We start from the raw sequence: 19257 nt of genomic DNA, 5'->3' as shown, positions 1-19257 counted from the left end.
TGTGATTATATGTTTGTAGGTTGATGATATGCTCATCTTTGGAATAAACATAAAGATGATATAGAATACTAAATTGTTATTATCTTCCACTTTCGAAATGAAAAATTTAGGGGAAGCTGACGTAATACTTGGTGTTAAGATAAGAAAAATTGAAAATGGTTTTTCTCTATGCCAATCACACTACATTGAAAAATTACTAAAGAAGTTTGATTGTTTTGATGATCCTCCTGCAATAACTCCTTAGAATGCTAGTATAAGTCTTAAGAAAAATAAAGGTGATCGTATATCTCAGCCTAAATATGCAAAGATTATAGGTAGCGTTATGTTTTTAATGAACTATACTAGACCTAATATTGCATATGATGTTAGTAGATTGAGTAGATATACACATAATCATGAAAAGAATCATTGGAGTACTCTTTGTCGTCTATTAAGATATCTTAAGGGAACCATAAACTATTGTTTACATTTTAACAAATTCCCTGTTGTATTAAAAGGTTATTGTGATGCTAACTGAGTATCTAATAATGACGAAGTCAGTTCTACAAGTGGTTATATCTTTTATTCGGAAGGGGAGCAATATCATGGAAGTATGCAAAACAAACTTGCATAGCTAAATCCACTATGGAATCAAAATTTATTGCTCTAGAACTAGCAAGACATGAGGCTGAATGACTTAGAAGCCTACTAGGGGATGTACCATTGTGGGGAGCATCAGTACCGGTATCTGTGCACTATGAGTCACAGACCGCCATAGGTATTGCCAAGAATAGTGTATATAATAGCAAAATGAGACATATACGTCTTAGATATGGAGCTGTGAAATAATTGTTAAAGGGAAGAATTATTTCCTTGGATTTTGTGAGGTTTGAGTAAAATTTGGCTGACCCTTTGACCAAAGGCCTAATAAGAAAAATAATTTTAGAATCATTAGTAAACATGGGGCTTAAACCCTTGTAGAATTCTATAGCCCTTTATCTGGGTAATCTATTGCGATAGACTCAATGGTCCATAGCCTTTAATTTCGGTGGTCCAGTACGGATTTGATGGAAAGACCTAAAACCTTTTAAAATTCCATAGCCCTTCTTTTGGGTGGTCTTAGTATGGACTTGATGGATGAGTGTGAAACCTTCATAGCTCAGTTTTGAGTGATTTGTCTTTGACATATTTGATGAAGTAGGTTCTAGTATGGACTAGACTCGAAGTCTTCATAGCTCAGTTTTGAGTGGCCTATTACGATAGATTGGATGAAGCAATTAACGTGATTGTGAAGGTGTGGCTTCTTCTATGAAAGAGTTTAAAAGTCTCTTTCTAGAGTTTTCATGATGACCCGAGGTTTATGTGTATGGCCATAATAAGCACATTTTATATCGCATAATCGAGAGAAGGACTAGGAGTAAGACGTGTTGTGGGGGCCTCAACCAGTGTTATTGAAAGTTCAAGAGGTAATGCACTCTCTCTAACAAGGTTGTTGCCCTACTTCACTGTGCATCAATTCAAATCGTTAGATATTGATGTTTAAGTCTGATCTCCTTTATTTGCTCAGAACACTTATTTATTTTCAATTAAACTTTTATTTTCTTTACTTGTTAACTTTTCTCTAACAGTCATTTGTGGAGAATTGTTGGAAATAGGCCCATACGAAAAGTTAAGAGAGTGGGAAGTTTTGTCCCACATGAATAAATTTAGAATTGCTTAGAGGGTATAAATACCAAGACATTCTAGATGAGAATCCAAAGTAAGTTAGTGGTGGAAGTATAACCCTTTACTATACGTGCGTCGCCGTCCGTCCGTCCGGTCGGACGAACGGGTTCGGGTAACCGCACTTGTGCGAAAAGGAATTAAATTTTTATTACTTATCCTTTTATTTATAAATTAAATTTTTATTACTTAACCGTTCGGACCATTTTAGTTTTCGTCCGTTAATGGTCCTTTCCGCTAACACACTATATAATACTGTTCAGATCTGTGAGAGAGGACACACAACTAAATTTTCTTCCTTCTTCTCCACTTGATTTCTACTGTTTTGAGCAACCTTCTTATCGGTTCTAGTCATTTTTCCGGCGAATACATGCCTGAATTTGGAGGTTGTGTTAACCTTGAAGAGCAATTGGCATGAGCGATTAGTACTGAAGTCTGCACCGTATTTGCTTTCAGGACAGTGGTTCTTCCATAGCGCAACAACTTTCGTGACATCTATTTCAACAATCCTCATCCCTCAGCCACTCAGCCTCCCTCACTCCTGTAGCGCCTCTCCTTTCCACGTCGCAACAGTCTGCCTTCCAAGTGAAGTCGCAACACCCTTCTTCTCTCCACGCTAGCTGTCAATGGTGCTCAACCTCAAGCTTCCATTCTCATTCTTCCTCATTTTCGACTCCCACTTCCATCTCAGGTAATTAGTTAGGACTACAATTTTTTAAAACAAAATATAGTTGTTGAAGCTTTAAGTGTACTATATTATTATGGTTGTTTTTTTTTTTTGTTTTTTTTTTTTTATGTGTATCATATTATTATGGTTGGAAAAGAAATATAGGAGGAGAAAAAGAAAAAAGATTTCTAACACCGACTTGACCTGAATCGATTTGGGATGGTTTAGTTAAAAAACTGAAATCAAGGAAAGTCAGTTTTTTTACGATTCCTTTTTAATGTAAATCGAGCACCTCGATTTAGTCCTTGGTTTTGTTTAAAATTGGACTGAACCTAACCACACTTACCCCTCCTATAAAGAACGAGGAGAGAGAGCGGAGAAAAAGATTTAAATGATACTTTTGTTCCAAGTCATACTGCCACATAATCCATATAGTACATTTTATGTTTAAATTTAATGGTTCTATTAAATGATCTTTTTAAACTTATTCTTGAAAACTCAAAGACTTAAATGGCCAATTTAAAATTTTATGAACCAAATGCACCTAAAAAACTCGGTGGAGTGCAAAGAAGGCTACTTTTAGATTATTGCATTTTTTTAAAAAAAACTTAAAATAAAGGTTCATGGCAAAAATACCTAAACCTACATTTTAGGAGAATTTGTTAGATTTCATAATACAAAACTACCCCTACAATCAAGGGCATCTACTAAATAGACTATAATTGAATATAAAAGAATAATAGGTTGAATGAAAACTTTCAAAGTGAAGATAAGTGCAAGAGGTTGTTTAGGTGAGCTCCTACAATCAGGTACATCGCTAAAGATACCATATAATGTAAGTGTAAATATATATCCTAACCTCTGTGTATATGGAACATTATAGTGGATTGGAACCCTAAACTTCAAAATATAGTGGATTGAGGAAAAAATGTAGTGGATTGGAACCCTAAACTTCAAAATAATCCAATTGAACCTTTGCATATTAAGTGTATTGAAAAAAGAAAAAAGCACATGTCAATAGAAATAATTATATGGAAATGTTATATGAAGATTTTTGAAAATCTTCTATTGTCTAAGACATATACATTGAAAAAAGCATTGAATGTCTTCTTCTTCATCATCTTCGAATGCCTTGATGTCTCCCTCAACTCTTTCCTTCAATGATCTTTGTTTACATCTCATTCTCACACTACATCCTACTTAAAGTTTGTCTTTCTCTTTATCTACATCTTAGCTCGGATTATAAAATAAAAGTATGTTCATTTTCATGATACTTTGATTAAGGGGTGTGATTTATCAACGACTTCAAAGTTGTGGCTTAAGTATTGGATGAACTTTAAATTCTGAAAATTTGAGACTTGAAGATAAAATTATGTTTCTCGTTTAACAACAATTTCATTGAGCAATGTTTTTGTATTTAAATTCCTAACCCCCACCAATATTTAAAGGATTTTGTTGAAGGTTAGAAAATTGAAGTTGAAAATGCTGAAAAAATCATGTAATTCAATTAAAATATAGAAAAATAACTGTTAGATTTACAAACCATTAAATTATTTACAAGTAAATATAAGTGATATATTAAAAAAACAATAATATAATCACTATCTTAGGATTAAAATTCGTTAAAAGCAAATCATTATTGGGTGCCCTAGTGGCACATAAGGGAACTACTCGATAAAAGACTAAGTGTCACTATGCCAATTAAGCTAAACTCACGTTTACTTTTGAAGAAGAAAAAAAAAAACAAAAACTTCCCGTTTTGCTATTTTGAAATTTTCCTTTTTTTTGCTATGCCACTTTGCCTTAGAACCCAACCTATTAGCTTCAATGGGCCTCTCCTTTTCCCTAAAAACCGGCCCAATTAAACCCTCAGCCTTCCCAAACTTCTTCTTTCCCGAAGCAAACTCGTGAGCCGTGACCGTCAGTATTGCTGCCGGCTGCCTCTGCCCAATCTGATCTAAAGCTTCTGCAGATCATCCTTCTCCATCTCCGGCCAACACACGACCTCGCCGGAATAAACCCGTCCTCGTTAACTTCACCCTTAAAACATCCCTCTTTAAACCATTCATCTTGCCCACAAACAATTTCCTCCTCCACTAAACCGGCACAGAAGACGCAAATTGTTTCGTTCTCAGGAAAGGGGGAATGTCCGGCGCCGACCAAACTCAACCCTCCGGCCTTCCTCCACCGGTCAAAAGTCCTAACTCTGAATGCTGAAGCCTTTAGGAAAGAATTGTATTACCAATCCAGTTGCGATAGAAGTATGTTCATGAGTCCAATTTTGTTTGAATATTTATGTGGAAGTATTTGTTAATTACACGTTCTGCCTATTTATTCCATCCTTATTGTGCTCAAAATACCTGCTTCTTTCTTCTGCGTAATGGATTTTGATTTCTTCAATCTGAATGTTTTAGATACTTCATACTTTTAGTACTGGGAGACATGGAAGGAGTAGAGAATATAACACCAGAGAAGCAGAATAACTCCATGGGATCGAGGAGGCGGTTGTCCTGCACCACCTGCTTTGATGCACTGTGGTTCTGCTATTGTATGCAACCTTATGATCAACTCAATTATATTATTTTCATAATTTCATTTTTTTTGTCCTTTTACAACATTTCACCAATCACTAGCATATTTGTGTCGTTTGCCCTCTCCTTATTTATAATAAAGAGTGTGTGGCCCTCTTACTTATTTTTGATTGATCCGTTCCTCATGATAATAAAATAGAGCGAGGAAACCAGACAATGAATGAATTTACTTGCCTTTTGGAACTATTAATGGTTTCTCCATGCTCTATCAAATGATTCAAATCTACTAAAAGCATGTCTATCAATCTAGTAAAATTGCATTTTTTTGGTTAAGCCAAGAGTTATTTTAAAGAGATAGCCTTGTTATTTGCACACTAGTTCTGGATCATTCCTTGGGTTGTGATTATTGGGTTTTGCAGTACCAAACTTATATATTAAAGATTTTTATTTGCAGCCTCTTTACCATTAGATAATTGGAAAGGTTTTTTTAAGGTTTCATATCAATTAGGGAACAGGTTTTGAAGAGGATTAGTCTCATTTAACTTTTTACCTGAATTGTTTATACGTTCTTTATTTTTTCAACAACTATTTTTCACGTTCTCATGTCCCTTATCCAAACCAGTTGTTTAATTTTTTGTTTTCATTATTATTATTATTTTTTAAATTGGCTCATCCTTGTTGAGATTGTCTGATACTCACATTTGCACCTAATTTTTGCTAATTGTAGACCTTTTTTCCTTATTGATGAGCTCATCTTTGGACCTAATTGTTAACTTGTAAATCTAATGGTTATATTTACTGGCAGCTCCAGTTCATCAGATGCAGCAATATTACAGGCTTGGGGTTTTTGATAACTGTTCTGACAAATGGACAGCTCTTGTTGACTGTTTAAATCTAAAGACAAAAAGAACTTCCAAGGTTCAGGTATGTACCTGATACAATAATATCCTCAGGTTCATATAATTTTTATATTTCAAGAATGCTGAAATCTTGCCGTTCTTCATTCTATGTTGAATTAAAATAAGAATTTCCAATAGCCCAGATCTGTAAATGTAAAGTGAGATTTCAAATGAACCAAACTCTTTAAGACACAAAAATCATTTCTAACTTTTAGGCGTGTCTCCTCAAGTCTTTGACTGATCTACTAGATTTTTGAGACAAAAAACAGACTTCTAATTGACAGGATAGAACACACAAAGGAGAAAGGATACCAACTTGTAGAATGCCAAAAGAACTTTCAAAAGATTATCTCATTTTGTGTCTAATTTCTTTATCTATTTCATGTCTTTTAAAATTCACATTCCTATTTGACATAAAGTTGCATGTTTTACTGTCCTACTAGACATAAACTTTAATTTGATATCTATTTGGTCAATTTAAAAATTTTAAATATGTCAGAGTCCTATTAGAAATAAAATTGTAAGCTTAGAGAATTAATATACATTTTTAAAGTTTAGGGACCTATTTCACAATTTTTAAAGGCCAGCCAGAGACCTTTTAGACACAAGCTTTAGAGTTTAAGGCCAAACTTGTTACTTAACCTATAATTTTTCTTTATCTCATGATTCACAATATTAATGTTTTATTTTATTGTTTTTTTTAATATTATGCACTTCATTTATTTGAAGCTCACAAATTTTTGTAACTGATGTTTAGGCTTGAAGCAGCCCAATATGGCTCACAGTTGGAAATTGTCTAAACCACTTAACATATCTCAACTCTTTTTTAGATAAGAACACATCTCAACTCTAAGGAGTTTAAAGATACAGTATAATAGTGAATTTTATTTTCTTTGGTCCTTATCACAAGATTAGTGATTTTGACAATACTTGAGAGTTGAGAGTAATCCTCTGTAAAGTTAATTCTGAAGTCCAGATTCATTGATTATTCTTAGCAAACATTTTAGAATTCTTAGTATGGTTTAGTTCCAAAAGTGAGCCTTTGATGACACTTTGGTATGTAAGTGTTAGTTAACGTTATGGATCTCTTACTGAAACTAAACTTCTGACAAACTTTTTTAGGGTAAGACAGATATATGTGTGTCATGTTGTGGATGAAGCTTCTGATGGCTACCGTGTAGAAAATTTGGATGGAAAGGAACACAATTATCAAAGGTTCTTGATAGGACTTTGTGAAGATAAACCGTTCTTTCCCATTAGTCATCTTCAGGGGGAGATCATGAATGAAGAGACTAACAGTTCCACGTACTCCATACCCATTAGCCTCAATCTTGAGCCTAGTCCTAATATTCCTGAACCTGAGCCTAGCCCTAATGTTCCTAGACCTAGTCTACCTAGTCTTGAACCTAACTCTGCTCTTGTTGTTCCCAGTCTACCTAGTCTTGAACCTAACTCTGCTCCTGTTGTTCTCGTGTCGGTTCTTCCTACTAGACAAGTGCCCTGGATAACATACTATAGGAAGAATCTCAAAAAGGAAATTCAGGAAACCTCTGGTGTTCCATCGGAAAGTGTCCAAGCGTCAGAACCAGCTCAGGTTCAAGATCCCGTTGTTTCAGAGGAGAGTCTTGAAGAAAAGTCTGGGAACATAGAAAATGATGAAATGAGCTCAGAGAAGGTTGAAACTTCAGGAGGTAATGAGGTGCTGAAAGATCCTCAAGAAGATGCAAAATTGTTTCAAAAGTCTGATACTGAAGAGGGACAAACGAAAACTGACAACTATGATACCACTTTGGATATGCCAATTGCTCTGAGAAAGGGAACCAGGTCATGTACAAAATACCCTTTGCATAGTTTTCTGACCTGTAGTAACTTATCTCCTGGTTTTAAGGCTTTTACTACTCAGCTGGATGCTCTAGCAATACCTACCAGTGTACATGCGGCCATGGAAGTTCCCGAATGGAAAGTAATAGTAATGGAGTAAATGAGAGCTCTTGAGGCAAATAAGACTTGGGAGTTAGCAGCTCTCCCTAGAGGTTACAAAACAGTTGGTTGCAAATGGGTGTTCACAGTGAAGTATAAGTCTGACGGAACACTCGAGAGGTATAAAGCCAGGTTAGTTGCTAAAGGGTTCACTCAGACGTATGGGATTGATTATTCGGAAACTTTTTCCCCAGTGGCTAAGTTAAACATGATTGGTGTTCTTCTGTCTGTCGTTGTAAATAAAGATTGGCCCCTACATCAACTAGATGTAAAGAACGCCTTCCTAAATGGTGAGTTGGAAGAGGAAGTTTATATGAGTCCACCTCCAGGTTTCGAAGCTAAGTTTGGGAATCATGTTTGCAAACTCAGGAAGTCTTTATACGGGTTGAAGCAGTCCCCTAGGGCATGGTTTGACAGGTTCACCGTATTTGTTAAGTCCCAAGGGTTTGTTCAAGGGCATTCTGATCATACCTTGTTTAGCAAAAAATCACCCTTAGGAAAGATTGCCGTGTTGGTAGTGTATGTTGATGACATCATCCTATCAGGGGATGACACGGCAGAAATTGCTAAGCTAAAACAAAGGATGACAGGTGAATTTGAAATCAAGAATCTTGGTAGTTTAAGGTATTTTCTAGGGATGGAAGTGGCAAGATCAAAAGCAGTAATATCTGTATCTTAGCGGAAGTACTCTAGACTTGTTAAAGGAAACAGGAATGACTGGATGCAAACCTATTGACACTCCTATTGAGGTCAATAGCAAACTGAAAAGTATTTCGGAAGGAGTTCCTGTGAATAAGGAGAGGTATCAACGCTTAGTAGGAAAACTGATTTACTTGTCTCATACTAGGCCCGACATCTCCTATGTTGTGAGTGTAGTAAGTCAGTTCATGCAGAGTCCATATGAGGAGCACATGGAAGCCGTGACTCGAATTTTGAGATACTTGAAGTCCACCCCTGGGAAGGGCTTGGTGTTCAGGAAACATGACACACGGAGCATCGAGGCATATACTGACTCAGATTGGGCTGGATCTGTGACTGATAGAAGGTCAACCTTGAGGTATTGTACCTTTGTATGGGGAAATTTGGTAACTTGGCAGAGTAAAAAACAGGGTGTAGTGGCCTGAAGTAGTGCTGAGGCAGAGTATAGAGCTATGAATCTGGGAGTGTGTGAAGAAATCTGGTTGCAGAAAGTTTTATTTGATCTTCACGAGAGTAGTCTGGGGCCCATGAAGCTGTATTGTGATAATAAGGCTACCATCAGTATTGCGAATAATCCCGTGCAACATGATAGAACCAAACATGTGGAAATTGACAGGCACTTTATTAAAGAAAAGTTAGACTGTGGAGCTATTTGTATTCCCTATGTACTTTCAGTCCAACAGATTGCAGATGTTTTTACGAAAGGATTATCGAGACAGACGTTTGAAGCTTGTATTAGCAAGTTGGGTCTTGCCGATATCTATGCCCCAACTTGAGGGGGAGTGTTGAAATACATTGAATTAGCCCTAAGGGCATCTTTGTAATTTATGCTATATTTGCTAAATTAGGGTTTTACCTCATTCTATTTATATCTGAGGTTGGGTCTATTGTACATATGACATCAAATAATAAATCCTTTTCTACCGTGGTTTTTCTTCCCTGAATTAGAGTTTTCCATAAACTCCCTGTGTCGTCTTCTTTTCTTCTATTTCAATACTTTGTAATATTACTGAGAATGAAAAGGATTATTAGGGGCCGAGGGAGTTTTTGGAGAGAACTTTGATAATTGTGTTTCCAAGTCGATTACCAAAAAGATACCTGCCCTCACTCTAACAGACGGTACATGCTATAGAGACGATTCTTGAAATAGTCACTTGCAACTAATTAGGATCTAAAAGCGGCTCCACACACTGCTATAATTTATAACTAAGGGTGGGTGTGGAATATATTTTTAAGTGTTTAATTTAAAAAATAAGTTATTTTGGAAGAAATTGGAATATTTGGCAACCGCTCAAAGTAGTTTTTCAAGTGTATTTTAATCAATTTTTATCAAGATTGTTTAAATAAAAATGAGTTTTTTGAAAAACATTTTTTTCTCAAGGAAATCCAACGGGCCCTAAGTCTCAATGCAATAATCCCTCTAATTCACTCTTCCTCCCTTCCTAGCATAGACTTTAGTAATCAGAGGTCTATCAGTTCTCCTAGGAATTGTTTAGGGACCCTTCTCTTATAACAATAATAAAAAGAAGTTGTTGACGTGGTTGTTTCTTTCCTTAGTTTCTGGGGATGGACTCTTGATGATATTTGTAACCATTCATCTTTTATATACAAACCATTATGCTTTTTTTGTGCGCATCAAAAGGAAAAAAGAAAGAGGAAAAATTATTCTGTTTTTTTTCCTTCTGGTAATCTCTTCTAGTGACTGTGGGTTTGAATACCTTATTTTCTCTCTATATTTTTTTTGGTTGGTTAGTCAAATGTTTATTTTTTCTATCTAAAAGAAAATAAAATCTCATTGCTAAGACTAGCCACTTGGTTTTTTGTTTTCTGTTTGTGAAAACTAAGTTTATCCTCTCAATTTTTTATAATGGTTTTTATCTTAATTTTTATCTATCTTAAGTAAAAGAGTTGAATTATAAGTCAAATTCCAAATTTTATAAACAATTTTTTTAGTTTTCAAAACGTTGGCTTGATTTTGTTGAGTGAGACGAATGGACCATTTCGGAGTATGTTAAGATACACCGAGTCTTGTTTCCACAATCAGATATTACTTTTATGATTACTTCACAACTACTTGGAATGAGTCTTGTTTCCACAATCAGATATTACTTTTATGATTACTTCACAACTACTTGGAATGAATTTTATTATTATTATTTAAAAAATGTAATTGGAATGCAGGAAATTCTTGAAAGTCGAGAGAAAGCCAAATCTCACATCTGGACATTTCGAACCCCAGAAGAAGCATCATCACATTGGAAAGAACTATTTGGACATTTAGAAGAAATGGAATGAGAAATGATTGCTTCGAACTATTTGCCTTGGTACTGGATCCTCCCTCGAATTGCTTCGAACTAAATGGCCTTTTCTCGCACGGCTGCCCTCCTCATGAGTTATATTCTGTAAGACTAGTTTTGGTAATAAAAATTATTATTATTATATATTTTTTTAATTCATTTTGGTAGATAAATTATGTTATGAATCATGTATGAATCATTTTGGTAGATAAATTTTGAGAACTCAATGTTAGATTTGCTTGAGTTTTCAAAATAATTATTTGTAGCAGAACATTGATTTAAATAAGCTTGTGGTTCATGATGTTTGCATTGAGAAGTAGTTTCCCAAATCACTAGTTCCATGTACTCTTGGTGATTACCCATGAGCTATGAGAATGTGTTTCCATAGTATATATATATAAAGGTCTTTGGGACCTACTCCAAGTTACACAGGTCGATGGCCATGTGTTGGGGTGCTCAGTCTTAAAGGGGCTATTCTGCATGCACGTATGACTAGAGTTCTGCATTGTGTGTTTGATGACACTCTACGCTGCCATGACTAGAGGTTAGGATACAAGATTGGTGACTGAGTTTTATGGACTTGTAATTGTGCTTAAAAAGAGTTGTTGTATTATAATCTTTGGGAATTATTTGAATTGAAATATGGGACTTTGAATATTTTATATTGATTTCCCGTAAAGAAAAGTCAATGATATTCGAGACATTACTTTCGTATAATAAGTGCCACTCATTAGGCAAGCTCTCTTTTTTATTTTTTTAATTTTCTTACCAGGTAGCCACTGTGTTTCAACGCCTACTAAAATCAGCTTGCCACTTGAGTCTGTGCATAATAACACTCTTGTATGTGTATTTTGTTGGGGTTACACCTTTGTATATAAGAAGGTTGCATGGAGTAGTTTGTAAAATGTTTTGTAATTGAATGTTGGGCTAAGTAAATTAGGTTGGGAATGTCTATGTTTGTAGATTGATTTCAGGTTGTGAAGTACTTGAACGTTTTTGGGATTTTCATATAGCTTGTCTGTAAATATTTATCCTCTTTCACAGGTGTCTTAGCCATATTTTAGAGGAAACTTTGCCCAGTTTTCAATTATTTGAATTTTTGCTAGATTTAAGGTGGTTAAAAGAGTTAGCAAGAGCATGATAGTTGGCAGTGGAGTCTTGGTGTCGGTCAGGATTCACAGTTGGCATGCCATGTCACTAGATGGTTAAAAGTGAAAGGATATCTTGAAAGAGCTCTTGCCTTTTGTGGAGTTAATCCAGCGTGTGGTGGGGAGAGGAGGGAGACTTATTTGTAGGAGTATCACTGGATGGGTGAGAGGTCTCTTTGTGCCTTATATCCTAGACTCTGTCATTTGTCGGATCTTAAAAACCATTTTGTTGTTGACTTTCTTGTGTGGTTAGGGAATTCTTGTTCCTTTTCTTTTGAGTTTCGTTGTAACCTTTCCAATAAGGAGATGTTGGATGTCGTTTCTCTTCTTTCTTTGCTTGAGAATTACTCCTTTAGGGATGTGAGGGTTTAGAGACTCAATCCTTTAGAGGGGTTCTCTTGTAAGTCTTTTTTACAGAGTCTTGTGGACCATTCTCCCTTAAGCGTCTCGGTCTTTTCTGGAAAGCGGAGGAAGATCTGGATCATATTCTTTGGTGTGCGAGTTTGCTAGCTCTGTTTGGGAGTGTTTTGTTTAGGAGTTTGGCGTTCCATTCGCTCGTTAGTGAGATGTTGTTGCTATAATTGTGGTGTTCCTCAATCTACCTAGGAGGGAGAATTATTGCTTTTTGTGGCCTGTGGGGGTGTGTGCTATTGTTTGGGTTTTGTAGGGGAGCAAAATAGTAGGACTTTTAAGGGTGTGGATAAATACCCTAGTGAGGTTTGGTCAATTGCTAAAGAGTTTTTTTTAGGAAAAAAACACTCATTTTGTAAATTGTCTTTAAATACTACGTAATATTTTAATTTTAGTTTAGGTGTGTTCCAACTCTTTCCCCCTTGGGTCTATTTGAGGGGGTCTAGGTTTAGTTAGTTAATTAGGTAGTTTGTCTAGCTCATGTTCAACCACTCTTTATCTTGATTTGATCGAAGTATTTTAATTGTTTTAATTGTTTTACCTTACATGTTCTCAAGTTCAACCTTATACTTCTTGAATTTTTTAAGGGCTTTAAACTTGTGATGCATTAGGTAAGCATAGTCATACCTTGAATAATCATCAATAAAACTGATGAAATATTCATCCCTTCTTCATATCTTGACATTCATTGGATCATAGAGATCTGAATGCATGAGTTTTAAGGGTTTTTTAGCTCTAAGATCTTTTCCTGTAAAAGATTTTTGGTCATCTTACACTTAAGACATGACTCACATGGAGGTAAAGAGTAGTCTTCTAACTGACTCAGGAGTCTACTCTTGACCAATTTTCCAATCCTATTGAGATTAATGTGGTCAAGTCTCAAGTGTAAAAGATAGGTATTAGAAGAAACTTTTTGCCTTTTATTTTGAGTTTCGGCTATTTTAAACATCTCACTATTTAAAATAGTTTTTGCCTTGGTTAGTCTTAACACATATAAGTTGTTTTCAAGTTTTGTAGAACAAATTTGAACACCTCTTGAGCTAACGAACACTTCATTAACTTCAAAAGATACTTTGTACATTTGTTCTAACAAAAAAGAGATAGATATTAGATTCCTTCTCATATTAGGAACTTAAAGTACAATTTCTAGTCAAATGAATCTATCTCTAAAAACAATTTTAAGTCTCTCATTGTTGAGACGACCTCTCCTATTCCAAATTTAAGAGTTATCATTTTCCAATGTACATTTTTCAACAATGAGTCAATCATATTTACCTTGTTTTGTTTTCTCAACTTTCTTCTCGGCAAGGTATTTTGGGTAGTTACGTTTCCAGTATCCGTCTTTGTTACAGTAGAAACATTTTTCTTTGTTTGTAGCTTTTCCCTTACCTTTGCGGATTGCAGGAGTCTTACCTTTCCCTTTCCCTTCTTTTTCATTTGAGTAATCTTATTCTTTGAAGTGGAAGGTACATACTTAGTTCCTAAAGATGATCCCTTTTGGAACTTTGAGATAACAACATTTGCTTCTCTTTCTTGTCCCTTAGTCTTCATAAGAGACTGGTATATGTGGAGCTCGTTTGAGAGAGTAGTTAGATGTACTCAATCTTGTTCATCATGGCATTTATGCAGAACTGCATGAAACTCTTTCAGAAAAGACTCCATGATTAAATTAACCTGACTTTTCCCATCAATGACAACATCGTTCACCTCTGCTACATTGAAATAGATCATCATATCCAGAACATGTTCTTTAACAGAGGTTCCTTCTTTCATGCAGGAGTTGTAAACATATTTAAGTAAACATATTTAAGAGCATCGTGCTTGATAGATGGGGATGGTTGTACAAACATTGCCTATAACAAATCCATGATCTCCTTAGCGGTGACCATGTTCTTGTGTTTCTTAGTCAGAACATCAGGTATGCTCGTCATGATATAGACTCGGGCCTTATCATTGACCCTAGTTCATCTATCATAGGTATCCCGAACATTCCAATTTATTGATGAGCGGGGATTTGGAGGACATTCCTCTGTTAAAATGAACCTAAGATCATTAATTACTAGTATCGTGTTTAGATTTGATTTCCAAGTTGTGTAGTTGTCTTCGTTTAATTTTTCAGAAGCGAGTAGTTGAACTAATGAACTAGACATGTTTAAAATATAAACAAGTTCTTTTAGTGAATTGCTGTTAAATTCAATCAGGTTTTAGCAAAAGTAAAATAATGTACCCATATAATTTATTAATTTTACAATGATACTTCAGTAGTCAGAATAATTGCTACCAAGGGGTAGTCAATTACTCCTTCACTGAACGAAGACATTCTTGACTCAGTACTAATACTAGAATAACTCTTATTCATATAACATTTAGTTACTGCTCCTTTGATCAAGAATTTACTAACACTAAGTAATTCTTGTTAGTGTAATCTTCCATTTTCAGATCCTAGAGATCAATCCTAACAAGCTACTGAATGGAAAGACAATGCTGAGAACGGACCTAAGAGGCCCTATTCATTTATGAAGTTTGTGTTGTTTCGATCCCCATGCTGACACGCTATAGGACGATCCCCATGTTACGACGTAGGATGTGTTGACACACTTCCTTCTCCCACTTACTATGAACAACTTCCCTTATTCACCTTGCTATTGACTCATGCAAACACTTCTGAATGGAGGCTGCATCCAGGGTGACACGAAATCGAGCATGGATCTTATGATGTGAACTCTTAGGGACCTGGGAGTTAAAAATAATATACATATATACAATTTTTCTCCAACTGAAGTGTTCTAGATGGTTTAGGTATACTTTTACTTAGGCATATTTCAACTAATTAAATATATCCTAAGTCTAGGTGTTTATCCGAATATAACTTTTATACTGGATTTAACCTACAATGTCTAAGTGATAAACTCTTTAAAATGTCACATCGCTCACACATGCTCATAAAATCAAGTTAACCTAACTCAAATACCAGCTCGATTCTCAGGTAGCAGGTGTTTTGTAAACTGTCAACTTAAGTATCTCCAGCCTTAGAAATGATCTTGCTGGGTGAATTTTCTTGTAACCTTAGCTTTACAAGTTATTGACCTATTTCAAATATTAAAAAAGGTTGTGTTTGTTAACCCTATGTAAGCATGCAATTTTCTTTGTTATAGATTTTAAAAGTCTAATTCATTTTATAACACTTATAACTTAGACAATATCTATAACATACATCAAATATTTCATAAATTAATATAACAACTTATATTAATTCTCATGAAATCCTATATATGCATACTATATATTATAACACGTATAACATACTTTCAATGTATGAGACACGTTTATCCTATGGTGAGATTTTAAATTTATATGCCATACTTTATGCACAAACAAATTTAATTTAATTAAAATATACATCCATAAAGCATAATTAATTTAACATACTAAAGTGAACCAGTTTTGACATCCTAGACTAAAATTTTCTAAAATTTAATTTAATTAAAATATACATTCCTCTTATATAAAATTAATGATTAAACAATAAGTGGAATTATGTGTCTTAAAATGGTGTAAAGGTGGTTTAGTCATAATCCACCTTTTAAAAAATTTTCATTAATTTTAAATAGGATTAATTCAAATAATTAATCTTGAAAAAAATTAATTTAAAACTAATTTTAAATAAAACTAATTCTAATAATTAACTTTTAAAAAAATAATTTTAAATAATTAATTAAACAATCTAATTAACAATATTAATTTAATATCAAATATTAAATAATTAATTAATTTATACCAATTCTGACTATAAACCCCTATTTATCTGCTTGATCTTTAAATCATATTTAAATATTTTCAACTCCCCTTATTATTTAATTCATAATTAAACGATAAGACGTTAAGTACATCAAATATAATTAACGACTTCTTAAATAGAATTTAAATGTTTCAAATTTTCTTATCACACTATTCTAAGGTATAGTCCGATATGAGCTAGCAGATGACCTAATGGACCTATAGATTATGAGCTCCAACAATTCAAGATTAATCGGCTAACTCTTTAACCCAGTTAACCAATATCTGTTAACGATCAGGACACTTCTCTATAGCCCAGTAGCTGCACTCTCCTTACTATAGATATATTTCTAACCACTCGATATAACTATGATTAGTAAGTCGATTCTTCACAGGTTGTTCTAATTATAGTTGAGTCAAAATTAACGTTCTACTCCTGTAATTACATCTTATTTCTTAAGTCCCATCGATCCTCTAATGAACAATTGGTTTGTGGTCCAACTACTAAATCGAGTCCCTCTCGGGCCAATGAGAGGGTGGGGTCCTTTGTTTAAGACTTGGAGTCAGCAATTAAGAAAAAAATCTATCTACTATCCCTAGAATTGGCTAGGAGTGAATTCTATCTTACAGGATTATGTCTCCATTTATCTATCCGGTCTTATCTCTAAAATGGTAGGCTTATTGAGTCGACGAACTCGAGTCACTCTCACCCATGCAGATTAAAGGATAATCTCGAATAAACAGAAGTTCATAGTTGGCTAAGGATTAAGAACGAGTTACCTAGGTCATCATATTGAAATAGTCAATTTTAATAGTAAACGACTTTATAAAGTAAAAGTGACTATTTCGCGGTTCGATCTTATGCTAACTCATTACATAGGACGTCCCCACTCGCATGTCTTCATATGAAGGATTCAGGATCACATCATTTGTATCAAATACAAAGTGGACCACATCCATAGTGTCCATAGGATAAGGTACCCAGCCTTATCTCTATCTTATAGACCATTTTAGTTATTACTCGAATTTGATCAACTTTTATGTCTCCATATATAGTTCAAGTATTCATGCTACAGCCAGGGGTTCTTAGTTTATTGGATCTAAGGTTCTTAAATGCAATTCACATATTCAATAACATCTTTACTGAATACTTTAATAATAAATTTATTGTAAAATAGAATATGTTTATTATTTGTAAACCACGAGTTTTAAGACATAAAATCCAACATAAACTCTGTTTTGAACTAGTTTAAAATTGTTGGACTTGTCTCTAACACTTGGAATCCCATATTTGTAGATTCAAAATAGTTACGAAGCCATTTAAACACTCTTCAGTAAGAACCCAAGCTTGTTTAAGTAACTAAAACTGTAAGTTGCATAAAAAATGTTCGAGTTGTGTTCTCAAAATCTTAAATACACAAAGTTTAGTAGTTGAGTATCAACCAATATCACATTTGAAGTGATGTTTTATATTTTAGTAATATGAGTTTCATTAACTTTTAGCTCTCTTATTCGGCCGTTGAAAACACTCTCCAATACAATAAAGTTTTCTAAAAGTAAGTTCATACTCTTATTTTGATACATCAATAAAAGTTGTTTGTATCTAATAAGATTTTAATTTCGCTTGACTTTTATGGAGATATTATTTGTTATATAAGTTGTATGTACATTCATCTCTTCATGACATGCTTTAGAAGAATGAACTCATCTTTTTTTCAGTCTATGAAGCACAGATACTTCATGTGAGGCAGAGAATCCGTATCAGACATGTATCAGATACCGATACTTTCAGATATTTCTCAGATACGCATCTGACACACGATTTGACATATCCATTTCTACGCGTATTTTTTTTTTTTTTTAAAGAAAACAGACAAGCAACTCATCTAATCTTTTCCAATCTAAACTAGGCAACCTATTTAAAAAGCTCACTACTCGAGTCCAAAACTAAAAGGAAAAATAAATAACGAACCAAATCCTAGACTAGAATCATTTAATCTCCATCTTCACATTTGAGTCCCCACAAAGTCCGTCAAAATATAAACCATTTGGATATCTTCAACAATTCAATGAAGAAGTTCTTCGTTTATCTTCATACTTCTTCCTCTAATCTTCTTCTTCTTCTTCTTTTCCATATGAGTTACTTTTCTATTGCATTTTATTAACTATTGTACTTCAACATCTTAGATGTTGTTGTTGTTGTTTAATTTTTTTTTTGTATTATATTTTAGTGTTTGTATTCTATTTTGTGCCATTGTTATTAACTTGTATGCTAAAGTTATCTATATCCTAGATTTTTTTAAAGAAAAAGAAAATGTATCTTCGACATATCAGTATCTTCGTTTTTTAGAAATATATATATTAAAAAATATATAAAAAATGATGCATCTTTAGATGTATCCGTACCTTAGTTTTTTAGAAATTGACGAATCGCTGTACCCGATCGTATCTGTATCGTGTAGCTGTATTTGTGTCTATGCTTCATAGTTGTCAGTCAATTGATGTTACTTGTGCAAATTGTTAGTTCTTTTAGCCATGAATTTAATATTATCAGCTCAGGTGGAAATGCTTTCTAGAGAAGATTTGGCATAGGGCTGACCATAAAAGGAGAAACCCAATGATATTTGGCCATGGTTCGAACTTACATCATGGCCATCTAATATGCTTTCTTTGTATTTTATTTTCATTCAAACATAAGAATAATTGTTTTCAATTTCTTTACATGCAGTGTCCCCGTCTAGATTGTATAGGGTGCGAGTACTACGTGCAAAAGTATATACACGAAATAGTGCATAATTCTAGTACTCTCATTACTAGTCTCGTGTGTGAATTATTTATTTTTTATATGCTAACTATAATTTAATAAATGATATAAACTTATGTTGAGTTTATATATATATATATATATTTTAATTCCATACAAAAAATGCATATATCCAAGAAGAGATTGACATAGTTTGAACACAATGGGCAAGTTTTATTAGCCAATTTGTGTAAGGCTGCACTTATTGTTTTTTTTTTCTTTATATAATATAAATGCTAGTTTATAATGAATCTTGATGAGTTTTGAGTAAAATATGCAAGTTTAGAATGAATTGAAAGTACTAATTATTGTTTGTGGATAGACGAATTATTATCTAACCATGA

General features: G+C 34.0%; 1 protein-coding gene across 4 annotated transcripts; it reads left to right on the top strand.

The window, feature by feature from the left end:
* The first annotated feature begins 4248 nt into the window (after positions 1-4248).
* LOC120067633 (uncharacterized) lies at positions 4249-11844 on the top strand. Of its 4 annotated transcripts, none has more exons than XR_016525617.1 (5): positions 4249-4629; positions 4783-4916; positions 5705-5823; positions 10659-10879; positions 11547-11844. XR_016525617.1 is itself a non-coding variant. In XM_090308787.1 (4 exons), the coding sequence occupies exons 2-4, from the start codon at positions 4811-4813 to the stop codon at positions 10770-10772; spliced, it is 339 nt and encodes a 112-aa protein (XP_090164913.1). In that variant the 5' UTR covers positions 4249-4629; positions 4783-4810; the 3' UTR covers positions 10773-11090. The 4 variants fall into 4 exon arrangements, 2 of the variants coding, with proteins under 2 accessions (XP_090164913.1, XP_038875103.2); XR_016525618.1 differs by having other exon boundaries at positions 4289-4629; positions 4800-4916; XM_090308787.1 differs by lacking the exon at positions 11547-11844 and having other exon boundaries at positions 10659-11090.
* Positions 11845-19257: the final 7413 nt, after the last annotated feature.

The sequence above is a fragment of the Benincasa hispida genome, chromosome 12, assembly GCF_027475165.1.
Source record: "Benincasa hispida cultivar pf3 chromosome 12, pf3_genome.v1.1, whole genome shotgun sequence".
Taxonomy (NCBI): domain Eukaryota; kingdom Viridiplantae; phylum Streptophyta; class Magnoliopsida; order Cucurbitales; family Cucurbitaceae; genus Benincasa; species Benincasa hispida.
Note: the sequence above shows the minus strand (reverse complement) of the source record. Positions and strands in the feature narration are given on the sequence as shown.

Excerpts from the sequence above, each read along its gene's own strand:
- LOC120067633 (XM_090308787.1), top strand. The coding sequence starts at position 4,811 with ATGGAAGGAGTAGAGAATATAACACCAGAGAAGCAGAATAACTCCATG. Across the intron at positions 4,917-5,704 it reads TGCACTGTGGTTCTGCTATT|CTCCAGTTCATCAGATGCAG; the intron begins GTATGCAACCTT and ends ATTTACTGGCAG. Across the intron at positions 5,824-10,658 it reads AAAGAACTTCCAAGGTTCAG|GAAATTCTTGAAAGTCGAGA; the intron begins GTATGTACCTGA and ends ATTGGAATGCAG.